Source organism: Coturnix japonica, chromosome 14 (assembly GCF_054131305.1).
Source record: "Coturnix japonica strain WE chromosome 14, WE-NBRP24, whole genome shotgun sequence".
Classification (NCBI taxonomy): Eukaryota; Metazoa; Chordata; class Aves; order Galliformes; family Phasianidae; genus Coturnix; species Coturnix japonica.
In genome coordinates, this window is record NC_140676.1 from 16,437,586 (window position 1) to 16,449,844 (window position 12,259).

At 47.2% G+C, this 12,259-nt stretch overlaps 1 protein-coding gene across 1 annotated transcript in view; it reads left to right on the forward strand.

Annotated features, from left to right (window-relative positions):
* The first annotated feature begins 323 nt into the window (after positions 1-323).
* LOC107318454 (uncharacterized) overlaps positions 324-12,259 on the forward strand; it is a 78,588-nt gene continuing 66,652 nt past the window's right edge. Inside the window, exons 1-3 of the mRNA XM_085514912.1 lie at positions 324-656; positions 1,744-1,845; positions 5,867-5,950. Coding sequence (XP_085371038.1) covers positions 324-656; positions 1,744-1,845; positions 5,867-5,950 — 519 coding nt within the window. The remainder of the gene's footprint in view (positions 657-1,743; positions 1,846-5,866; positions 5,951-12,259) is intronic.

Here is a 12,259-nt window from a genome sequence, read left to right on the forward strand (position 1 = left end):
CTTGCTGACGTCACAGAGGTCTTGTCTATTAGGAGGTCTGCTGCATTCTGGTGATAGCATCCTGCCCCACACAGGCTGGCTCTCAGCAGGCCTGTGGGCTCAGAAATGTCTACCTGATTAAGCAGTGGTCGCTGAAAACTCCTGCTGGCTTCACTTCTTGTCTCTGCCTCTCAGCTGGGTGGTACCTTTTCCCTTTTGTGAGTGGACCTAAGTTGGCTGAACCACGTGAAGTCTGCTGTGTGTGCTCTCATGCCCATCTCAGTTCAAGGTATGTGCAGAGAAACCAAGAGAAGCCAAGAACTCAGATGAATATGATACTAGTAATGATACTAGCACCCGTCTGTATGTTGTTACACTTGGCTGTCTCTGTTGATGGCAAAGAGGTCCTGGCCAGAACGAGGGCAGAAGACCTGCAGGCAGGCCCAGGAGCCTGGTGGCAGAAGTGTGCTGTTTGGTCTGAGTTGTCTATCAGCAATCAGGCGCTGGGCAAACTCAGCTCCAGCCCCTCGATTGTGATTCCAGGGGAGACTCCCAGCCAGCTCAATGCTACAAGTGTGCGCATACTTATTACTGAAATTAATTGCTCTAATGCCAAAGAACAGATGGAAGAAGGCATGAGGGAGAAAGAGGAGGGATTATGTGTAGATTTGGTTCAGGTTTGTGTACTGGTTCTCTCAGCTTGAAGAGCTCTGCAAGCCCATGTGGCTGCTGTCTGTGTTCAGCCAAATGCACGCTGTGTTGGATGGTGGCAGTGAAATGGTTAAGATGCCTCAGCTGGGCTGCTTTAGAAATCCAGTGTAGGAGTAACGAGGACCCTTAAAAGTGGGACTAATCGTAGCAGTAGGCTTATGTGGACAAAGTCAGTGGGGAGACTTTAATTTCACCCGTGCTCAGGAATGGAAAAGAAATGAAAGCTGGCACCTGATTCTGTTTCCACTTATGAAGCACCCATCTGCCTTTTTAAAATTCAATTTATGGGAATGGTGAGTAAGGGCTGGACCGGTTCGTAGCTATTAGATCCATGCCATTAACATCCCAGCCGCTTCGTTTCATCAATAGCACGCACTGAGCGAGGAACATCTCTCACGCAGGATTGGCAGAAATTGATATTAATAAGTGGATCTAATATTCTTAAATTTGTATTCCTTTCCAAGACTTGCAGCGACCCCAGAGGGCAGAAGAAATAATAAGTAAAGGCCTAATTCATTATTTATAACCAGGCAAACCAGGGAAGTAACTCGGGGAGATTACCTGGATAATCCAGCATTAGCATCTTGTTTCAGAGATCTTTATTAGGACTCAGGAGGGGCTCCTGGGAGAGTGGAGGCAGTACAGTAAATTCATACGCTAGCCTTTGACCCTGCCTAGTGCCCTGGCCTTATAATTTACTTTGGGATGCGCGTGACTCTTAACAGCAAGATAAACACGGTTGGCTGAAGAGAGAGTGAAGGGAGCTGGAGAGGCAGTACAGTCTTAAGAGACTCGGAATGGATTTCAGAGTAGTTAGGAACGCTGCCCTCGGTGCAGTTGCGTACCACGGTTGTCCAACTGCTGCCTCCTCCCTTTCCGTGCTTATGGGGCCAAAATGCATTTGTGAAGGTACTGCTCAATCTTTTAGATTCACTTCAGAATGGAAATAATAATAGCACCTCCCAGAGATCGGGCTCATGAGGTGAATGTTTGTGTGATGCTTCAAGGTGAAAACAGATTAGGTCTTGCAGTGCACTCCTGCGTCTTTCTCAGTGCAGGGACAATCTAGGCCTTTTGAGAAGCTACTACTTGGTTGTCCTGTGCACTGCTTGCTTTTTTGTATGGTGTGTGGATGGTGTTGCAGAAGGAGGGAAGGTAAGGAGCTGTTTCGTGACCAGCTGCTGAGCCTCAGGTTGAGAAATATTGTCCTCATTAGTTTTTGATTTCTTGAAGAGGTTTTGAATGGTCTCAAGTTGCAGGAATGAAACCAGCCAGAAGGTTAAAAGTGAGGTTTTGCAGGAGGATATACAAGAGTACTGTGGGACAGAGGCAGAGATGCTCTGAGATTCCCAGCTCGGTTTTGCAGATGTGAAATGTCTGAATAAGTTATAGTGAAAGAACTTCATGCATATTTAGTCTGGATATTGCCTTCAACTCACTCTGCTTTGCTGAGCAGTCCTTTATTGCATAATGGAGTTTGCTTCTGCGTGCTAATGGCGAGGAGGAGGGCGATACGCTTCTTGGAAGATTCATGGGGGCTCCCCTCTGGATGGCTGTTGTTAGGACTGTTATTCATCCTAACCCTTTGCAAAGATAAGTGGCCTGGGGTTGGTTCAGGTACACGGGCAGACAGTTCACACGGGATCAGAGCAGGCTGTCAACAGTTAATAGAGCAGCAGTGCAACTGCTTTGCATTTATATTGTACCTTCCCTCTGAGATCTTGATGTTTCCAAATATTAACTGATACCCACTATGCACTTGCCAGATAGGTACAGTCAATAATCAGCCCATGTCGAGTGAGGAAGGCTGGGATTGAATGGTTTAATGGTTCCATAACAGCTCAGTGGCAGTGCTGGCAATGAAGCCTCCAGATGCCAGTCCCTGGTTCTCACGCGGCCTTCTCTGTTTCTTTCTCATCTGATTCATCCATCCCTAACACAAAGCAGATCAGATCACCTGCCATGTCTGCATACACAAATCTCCTTTAAACAGTAGCTGTCGGTGGGCCTTTTTGTGAAATTATATGCATGGAAGAAAGAGAATGCAACCATCTGGGATCTCGTATCAGTGCTTCTGGAGATATGTGGTACAGGATGTTTCCAATTATAAATGAGCTGGAGGCCTGCAGCCTAACAAAAGCAGGTGGAACTTGATCAGCAGCAATGAATGGTTTAAGAAAGGAGAGTTTGCAAGATTATTAACCCCCCTGAAATACTCTGCCTTCTGAAAGGGAAAATAATAATGTCCAAAACTGAAATAATTAACAGAAAAACAATTTGCAACACTTAATTAAACGGAAAAGAATATGCTAATACAAAGTTAAGGCTGCACGAAGGCTTCTGCTCCTGTGCATGCTAAGTATGCGATTTTAACTTTGTTAAATCAAAGCCAAGTTTCTATTCAATTTAGGACAGCACAGACTCCTCATTGAGAGCCCACGTGCCAAGTTTCAAGCACCAGCCATGATTTCTGGCCAGAGGATTTTTTCATTGTTCATTTACCCCCCTACCCCAAAATGTGTTTTCCATCATTGTAACTCATGAGCAGCTGAAGTGCTGTTTTCGAGATGATTCCAAACAGTCTTTACCTATGGGAAAGCATTAGCTGGCCCACACGCTGTGGCAGTGCTGTCATTGCAGCTACGGCTGGTGTCCAAGAAGAACGCAGCCTTCTCCCTTAAGGACTGACGTGTGCTGAAAGGTAGGGGATGAAGCCTAACACCTTTCCTGGGGCCCTCAAGGTGCTGTGTTCTCTGTGTGCTGACTCTCTGCTTGGATATACTGAGATGTGCACGGGCCAGCTCTGTGATAGTGGAGGGCAAATGAGGCACGTGGGTGTAGGGGTGTCCTGTAACACATTCATAGGTCTATATATAATTCCTAAAATCATAGAAGGTGGAACTTAATTTTAAAGGTGATAATGAGGTCATGCATGAAAAGAGCAGGAAGAGGTGCTGCTTGCTACTCAAGCTGAAGTCACAAGCTCCACCAACTGACAGAAGGAAAAGCCAGAAGTTTTTAGAGCTGTTTTTGGTATCTTCTGGGCTTTCTTCCCCACCAACTTGGGCACGTTTGTGAGCAGTGTGTATTTTTTTGTTACTGACCTACAAATGTCACTTAGTGACATGGAAAATGTCCTAATGATCCTTATTGGGCAGTGAGCATCTTTGGAGGACTTGCTTGCCTTGGGATAAAACCTCAGTGGGGTTCAGATTTGCTTGCTCATCAGTGAGGAGATGCCATTCAGCACAGGAGCATTTCTATACAAACAGATGTGTGTTGCTAAAACATGCCCTGCTCTGAGTTAAAAACATTTTAAGCTGGATATACCTCCTTACATTTGCAGTGAGTGCAGTGCACTGGAGCTGACATCTCACACAATAGCAAAGTGGAAAATGCTATTCAATACAGCCCAGGAAATCGTGCTCTGGACATGTCACTATTTGCTTTGAGAGATGGTTCAGGCCTATAAACTGCAGATCTCTGTTCATAGTCACAGCAGCATTCCTTAGGTCTGCTACCTTTTAATGCCTGGAATTAGCTGCCAAACAGCTTGATTTAGGGTTAGGATGTGGGAGTTCAGGTGTTTGGTGAGGAAGGGCTGAAGAGATGGTGTGAGTGGAGGGCTGGGCATCTTCCAGAATAAGCACAAACCACTCTTGTGCTGTTCACAACACCCGTAACTGCCTTCAGAAGGAGGGGATTGGGGGAGAGTGGGAAGAGTGTGGGAAGAGGAGTGTGAGGTTCTCATGGAGCTCTTTGCATTCTTCTTTGAGAAGGCTGGGAGAGGGAATTCCCACTGTGGCCATAGATGTGGAGATTTTCAAGGGAGAGGGGAGGAGAACACATGAGAATGTGAGGGAATTTTGTTTGTTTGTTTGTTTTTAACAGCTCATTTGAGTCAATGTGACCCAAAACAGAAGGCTCTGGCTCTAACACAAAATGGCTTATTCCCATGCTGCCAAAATGCATCCTTTTGCTGATTCTATCTACTGCTTCATGGCTCTTTTAAAGGCTGAAATGACAGAGAATTTTCTCCCACTGTATATGATTGCTAGGATGGCAGGCTGTTTGCTAGGCCTAAGCACTAAAAGCACAGGTGCTTAGGTAAATATTGCCTCTTCCTTGTCTCAATCAATACCCATGCTGATCGCTTTGCAAATTGGTGTGCCTTGATGAGAGGAGAGGGTGCAGTTAGCAATTTCGCAGTCATTCCGGAATATCATTGTTTTTCTGATTGTTTTGTTTTTATGGGACTCTGGCCCATATTCTTCTAATAACCCTGAAATTTTAAATAGTTAAATATAGTTGGCCAAATTCTTCCCTTGGAGATACCCATGTAGTTCCCATGGCATTGCTGAGAAACTTGAATGCATTTCTGAGGACAAGCTTAAACCCGACAGAGCCATTTCACTCCAGGCATAACACTGTTCAAAGTCAATGGAAGCATGATGTGAGCACATTGTCTTTATATTTTTACAAGTGCTTTTCTATATTCCTTTATTTCCAGGCTAGAATCCAAAAATGCAAATGCCAACCAGAAGACTGCTGTTTTCTTCTTAACCCTTGTTATCAGTGGGCTGTGGATGCTTGGGGAGTAAAGCCTGGTGACAGCACTTTACAGATGGGAATGTGTTCAGGACAGAACAAGTTGAAGAAAGCAAAAGGTAGGAAAACTGGCTTGGACTTTCAGCGATGCTGAGGTTGCCTTAATGTGTTCCTCCTGATGTTGGCTCATATGCTTGACTTCCATAACAGTGGAGTGAAGCCAGAGTGGAGCTGCCTTTGCAGAATCTCTCTGTGCTCTGTTTCTGAGCAGTTAAAACCAGTTTCCTCCCAGTTTAGCTGTCAGAGTTAAGCTGTAAGTACCGGTATCCACATTCACTTGGCACAAAACAAAAAGTGCCTGCTTTTCACAGTGTTTAATACAATTAAGAAGTTCTGCAAGGAGAGACACAAGGTAGTACTCGCCTGCTCCAGCTAGTTTGGGAAGTAGCTAGGCTGGATCACAGTGACTGTGCAGACAGCTTCCACCCTCCAAATCCTGCCTGCATTGCTGAGTTCTCACTGGTCTCTCTTGTCTGGGTGTACTCAGGGCTTTTTGCATAGTTCTTCATGCTGAGATGTTGTGAGAGCTTTTTGTGGCCACTTGTAAGACCATTTTTGTGTCTCTTAGGGGAGCTATAAAAAGGCTTTGGAAGGCTACCAGGATTGGGAGCAGCCAGGATGGGAGCAATTTGGACTGCTGAGAGGAAGCAAGGTATGGCATCTAAGCGTTACACCCACAATGAAAATATGGCCAGACTTGGGCTGAGAGCTGTCTGTGTAGATGATAGGGGCATTTTAACTCCCAGGCAGAATCCTGCATGTATGCATGCGTTAGGCTTTGTGTTTTTTTGACTCCACTGAGGTATTTTGGGAGCTATCTTGGGAAATCATTCTGGTGCCCGTGTTGTTGTGCTGTAAGAGCTGTGTAAGATGAGCGAGCCTGAGATAAGTTGGTGCACTTGGGTATGTACAAAGTGTCTGGGCATGTGTAGCAAGTCCTATTCTCGGCCATTAAAAAGTACTCTTGGCATATTCAGCTGTCTCCCCAGCTACTGGCAAGGTGACAGGAAAATTGGCCAGGCAGATTTCCAACTGGCTTGGTGGCAACATTTATTTAAGACTAATATTCCCTGTCAGGTTTATGTAGAAGCTAGAAATATCTACTTCCTGGGCTCTCCTCATCCGCTTCTCGCTGTTTTGCTGCCTCTCTCTCTATGTCCTATTTTCTGTCCTTTTAAGGCAACCTTTGGCTATGGTGACTGTAACCCAAGGTTCCACAAAGCAGCACCTTTCTCAGCATTCAGACTGATTCATGAAGCACAGGCTGTGCCCTGGGGGTGCCCCAGTCCCCCTGGGCTGAGGGGCTGGTGCAGCAGGAGGATGCACTGAGGCTCTCTTCCTTCAACTTTTTGTTTTCCCTACCTTGAGAGGTTTCCTAGGTGAGGTGTGGATTCCTGCAGGAAGTATATCAAGTTTGTGACAGTGGGCTGCTGAGAGTAGTCAGGATTAGTGCGTGGGCCCACAGGGACACACCGACTATGGGCTGAGCCCCTCCTCTGTGAGCTGTCCTGGGGGAGATGGTGTCCTGCTGAAGCCATGGTGCTGCTGTGCTTGTCCCATGCGATTTCCATATTATTCAGCCTAAAGGCCTTCAGAAAAATGCCAGAGATGCTCCTGTGACCTCTTTGCAGTACATCCCAGAGCTCTACAATCTGATATTAATTACATCGAGGCTCTATATTAAAGCAGAGATTTGCCAAGTTACCATAGGGGTTTCAGTGCTGGATTCATATTAATTTAAAGAGGAACTGAATATTCCCTCAAGCAGCATTGGAAACCTTAACCTCATAAAAACAGAAAGATAGGAATTCTGCTGCATATGCCCTGCCCTGCTGGGGAGCTCCTCCAGTCACCTGTGCCAAGTATGAACCACAAAGAAGGGCTGTCCACATTGCTTACTGTTTACTTAGTCCTTTTTCTTCTCTCTTGCCCTCTCTGCATTTAGACTCATCTTCTCTGCCTTTCTACAGAAACCCTAAAGAGTTTTGGCACATCTGTATGCAGAGCCTGATTCTCACCTGGCTGAGCCCAATGGTTTGTGCTGCTCACAGTGGTCCTCTTGCACTTTGGTCTCTCATAGCACCTCTTGGCCTTTGCAGCTTGGGAGGACCTGGCTGTCAGTCTCCTAACTCAGCAGTGAGGTGGCTTTGTTTGGGCTTCCCCAGGACCTTCTCTTGCCTCTGGCCCCAGTGCTGTGGGGACAGGACCTGGCGATTTGGTTTTTACTGAGCTTGGGGCTCCAGTAGTGTTTACCCCTAGGGAAAAGCTGCCCCTTGCTGGTCCATAGCTCTCCTTAGAGAGCTTCAGATTGGAGAAATCTGTCTCACAAGTTAAACGTAAAGGCACTTAAAGCTTAGTTTCGCCTTTAGACTGGGGTCTATTTTCTTTGTCTTGGTGTGCAGCTGGCCTGGTGATGATGCAGATGTCCCAAAAGGCAGTGGCCATTGCCTGTATTCCTGAGCTGCTCAGTGTTGGAGGCAATTCCAAGCTGCACTAAATTCCATTTCACTTATATCTACAAAAGCTGATGCAGTCAAATAAAGCTGTTCTGACAGCAACATTTAATAACCCTGCTGCTTGCAAAACCACAGACTCGCTGACAATGGATGTTTTTTTAGAAAGCTGAATTTTTACTGTCTTAGAACTAGATTTACAACCCAACCATCTATTGAGTACCTGTGTAAACAGGCGACTACAAAAGGCAGCAAGGGAGAGCAGGGAGGGGAGAACTGTTGCACGTTCCAACAGACCAGCAGGGAAAGGCAGCAGCTTTTGTGCATCTTGGCACACTGAGGTCAGCATGTGGCTAACTCTGTTCTGGGCGTGAGGAGGAGAGCAGTGAGGGGAAGCCAAGCCAGGACATCTCTCACATCCCTTCTGTTTCCTCTGCTGTGGGAGGGAGGACAGGATACAAGTTGCAGCAGGTGGAGCCATGCGAAGTCCAACAGCCTCAACCCCTGCCACATCAAGTCCAGCAAGGAGGGTGGAAATGGCCAGTAGTGGGGATATTTTTATTGTGGGTTCTAAGTCCCTAAGGTGCCTTTAGGTACTGGGGTCACTTGAGAGGGTCACGGTGCATCAGGGCCCATTGCTGGGCTAATAATGAGAGATCTGGATCTCATTCCTCCCCTGTGATTTTAGGTGACTCATGGCAGGGATGAATTTTGGTGCTCATTGCCTTGTTTCTCTTCTGTTTTCGGCTGGGTACAGCCACCCTCATTCCTGCCTGAACAGATGAGGTGCTGTCACCACACAGTTCCATCCCACCCTCAAGGTGGCTGTTTCACTGATTCATGCCTGCCCAGAGGACTGCCTGCTTCTCATCTCATCAATTTGATGGAAGGATGCAGTTGAACTTGTTGTTCATAGGATTACGAGGATGCCTGTCACAGCCCGCACGGCAGAAAGCTGTATTTGTAATTAATATCTGCACCAATGGCCTACCAGTTAGTCATCTCTCATCGTATGGGGATTCTGTTCTGCAGATCTGTTGGCCAACAGCCACTCGGTGGGTAGCAGTCATCCTTCCAGCTCCTGGGCTCAGACAGCAGTGTGGTCGGTGAGCTGCACTCTGAGGAAGTGTTCCTCTTGTGGCTGAATGAACCAGCACTGCTCCCGTAGCGCCCCATTGCATTGCAGGTCTACAACAGGGTTCTTGTGGCAGTCTCAGACATGACACCACTCTCAACCAACCCCTCTGTGCTTGTTGCCCCATCTCCCTCTCCTGTCCATTTAGACTGAGTTCTTGAATACAGCGGCCTTGTCTTCCTATTTTGAAAACACTTAATACGTACTTGGTGCTGAGTAAATTACTGCTATTGTTGTGTTAATTAGCTCAGGGCCCCCTTGCCTGCGCAAGACCAGATCATTATAACAGTTGGTTGATAGTGGAGTAGCACATTAATTTGGGGCTCTCCAGCAAAGCTGTGGACCTGCTGTGCCGGAGGCTGCAGGCAGGCAGGAGGGGTATTGCTGGAGGTGACTGTCAGGGAAAGGGCTGATTTGCAACTAGCAATCCTTCCCCCCTTGGCTGAGGTTGATTGGCCAGTGTTAGGGAGCTTCCAACCCATATCTGTGTGCCTGGGGAGGCGGGGGGCTCACTGCCCCTGGAGGTACTCAGAAAACACACAGATGTGGTAGTTAGGGATGTGGTTCAGTGAGCAGTACTGGTGGTAGGTGCAGTGTTGGACAAGATGATCTTACAGGTCTTTTCTAACCTTAACGATCCCATGAGTGCACGGATTGGTCTGAAGAATTGATATGACTTGCCTGAGATGACACAGGAATAAGCCCAAGAGTTTTGTTGCCCAGTCTTGTGTTTTAACCACACAGTCTCGCTCCCCAGGACACTTGGATCCAGTAGGAAGCACGGCAGATGGAGCCAGGCAGCAAGTCCAGCTCCAGCTGGCAGGCAGGGAGAGGGCGAAGCAGCAGCACCAGTGACCTTGCTGATTTATTCATTAGACAGCGCTTAGAAGAAGGGGAGGATTGATTTGTCTGTCAAATGCAACACCAAACCATGCGGCCTGCAAGGGGAGGACTAATTGTGCTGCTGACACTGAGGCCAGTACTGACTTGCGCAGTCAAGCACCTTTTTATTATGTTTTCCCGCTAGTCAGCCCTTCTTCTTTTCATCTGTCCTATTACCTTGGCAATTTATTGATGTGAAACTGAATTTAAGTGGTTATTTTGCCTGTGAAAATGAGGAGGAAAAAACAGCTGATACTGAATGCGGTGAAATGTTGGATTAGTCTCTGCGTTACTGTCATTTGGAACCAGTTTGAAGCCACCGGGCTGTGCAAGCCACAGTAGCACCTCTCTGGCAGCAAAATGCCTTCGGGAGGCTGAGTCTCTTGTTCAAAAGCACTTTGTGAACTCCTAGGAAAGGTGTCCCAAAGTGCTCGTGATGATGTAGGCTCTTGATTCTTAATTTCAAAGGATTCTTGAATGCTTCAAACTTCCTGCCTGCTGTTGTAATCACTGTCGGAGCAGCTATTCAGTTTTATTTCATTATAGAAAGAAAACCTTTCTGTAAATGCAGTGCGATCACTCTGAGGCTGCCATTCTTGAAGACAAGCAAGGGACGAATGTAAATTGCCTATTTGCTGAGCCGCGCAGGCATTGGCGAGTCCACATAGCATGGTGCTGAGCAGACACGTTCTTGGCTGGGTTGCAGCACGGGCAGACATGAGCTCATGGCCCATGATACATCACACAGGCATCCTGTGAGTTCACGTCCTCGGCGTGAAGCACTGGGTGCTGTCCCAGAGCTCTGGCTGCAGCCCTCGTGGGTTGGCAGGAGGAGCCCTTCTTGGGCTGCCAGCAGTCCTGTGCATGGCCGTGGAGCAGTGGTGGTCTGCACTGAGTCTTCCCACCCAAGACACATGAGAGCACTTGCCTCTGCCTACACTGCCCTTAATTAAATGCAGAGCAAACTGCTCTTGGACCACATGCTGACATGGGAGGTGCCATGGTGTCATCCTTCCCGCAGACACATGACCAGTCATGCAATTGATGAAGTCAGCTTTCTTTTTTCAAACTGCATCGTATCTCGCCTGGCAGCTTCACCTGCACTCCTGCAGAATGCCTTGGCCTGTTCCCCACCGAGCTGAAGAGGTTTCAGTTCATGCAGGATACCTTCCTACAGTTCATCTTTTGTTCGGTCCTGGATGGCTCCTCCTAATGGTTCTTAATCCAGGCTTGGCTGGCAATCTTTAAGGGTCATTACAGTCATTTGAAAGATTTCCAATGACTGCAATGGGTGCTGAGTCAAGCCTGCACCGAGGACACACAGAGGAATTCATTGTCCTTACTAATTTGGTTCTGGGATTCTCCCCCACTGCTCTGCTAAATGGACCTCAGCCCTGAGCTTGAAGCAAGCACTTTGCAGAAATTTACACCCCTGCAGGCATAGAATAGCTCCTCCATTCACTTGCAGCATCTCCTTCCTTTGCAATTGCTGTTCCTCCTCCACAGTTTTTGCAGGCTGTTCATCCTCTAGTTGTGCTGAGTGCCTCCCCTCCCCTGCTCCAGCTCCATGCTGTCATCAGGCAGTTAAACGTGATTCCATCTCATGTTGTGAAAATAATCAGCTTTTAATTATGGAAAGGAAAGGGGTTTGTAAAAGCCCTTCAAAGCCCAGTGTCTTTGAGTCATGTTGCAGAGGGAAGGCAACGTGAGCCCGGCGGTTTGTGTGTTTGCAGCAAGCTGTTCCTTTAAGCCGTGTTTTACACCTTCCACCAGCATTTAGCCATGAACAAAAATGCAGCTGAGTGATTCCTGGGCTGTTCTGAAAGCAAAGAAGGGATTAATTTCAGCACAAACTGAATGCTTTCCTCCCAGTTCCTTTCATCCCCACGGAGATAAATTGGGGATACTCTCAGCATGAGGGCAACGCTGTTGGAAAACCAACTGTTCTGCAGTGAGATTTCAGCAAATCTGGTGGATTTGGTGGTGAGTGCATCAGTGGAAGCAGTCAGCTGCCTCCCACAGGGTAAACCCCACCCCAGGTCACAGAGATGCCGCTTGCAGTTTGATTTGCTGCTTGCTGTCACACTGTACTGCTTTGGGGATCTTATGGGGACTATTGAATCAAGGACTACACTTACCATCCTTAAGACTTTCTTTCTGCTATGATGCTATGTGAAACTATAAGAGCAGGGGCCTGTGAGAGATCCCTTGATGTCTCATCCATACTGCCTTTAATTTACAGAGTCGCTAAATGTTACTTGCTCATAGAAGCTTTTTCTTGTGTCTTTTAGCTGTTTCCTCCTCCTCCATGTTTCCTACCCAAAGCATCTACAAGAGAAACTTGTGCATTTGTGTAGCACCTAGCAGTGCAGAGGGGCTCTGGGAGAGGCAGTGTATGCGTGTCTTAGTTATGACCCTGTGGATGTGCTGTAGTCTAAGTAACATGAGCATTTAAGGGGTAGTTGCTACCTACTTTTTATGGATGAGAAAG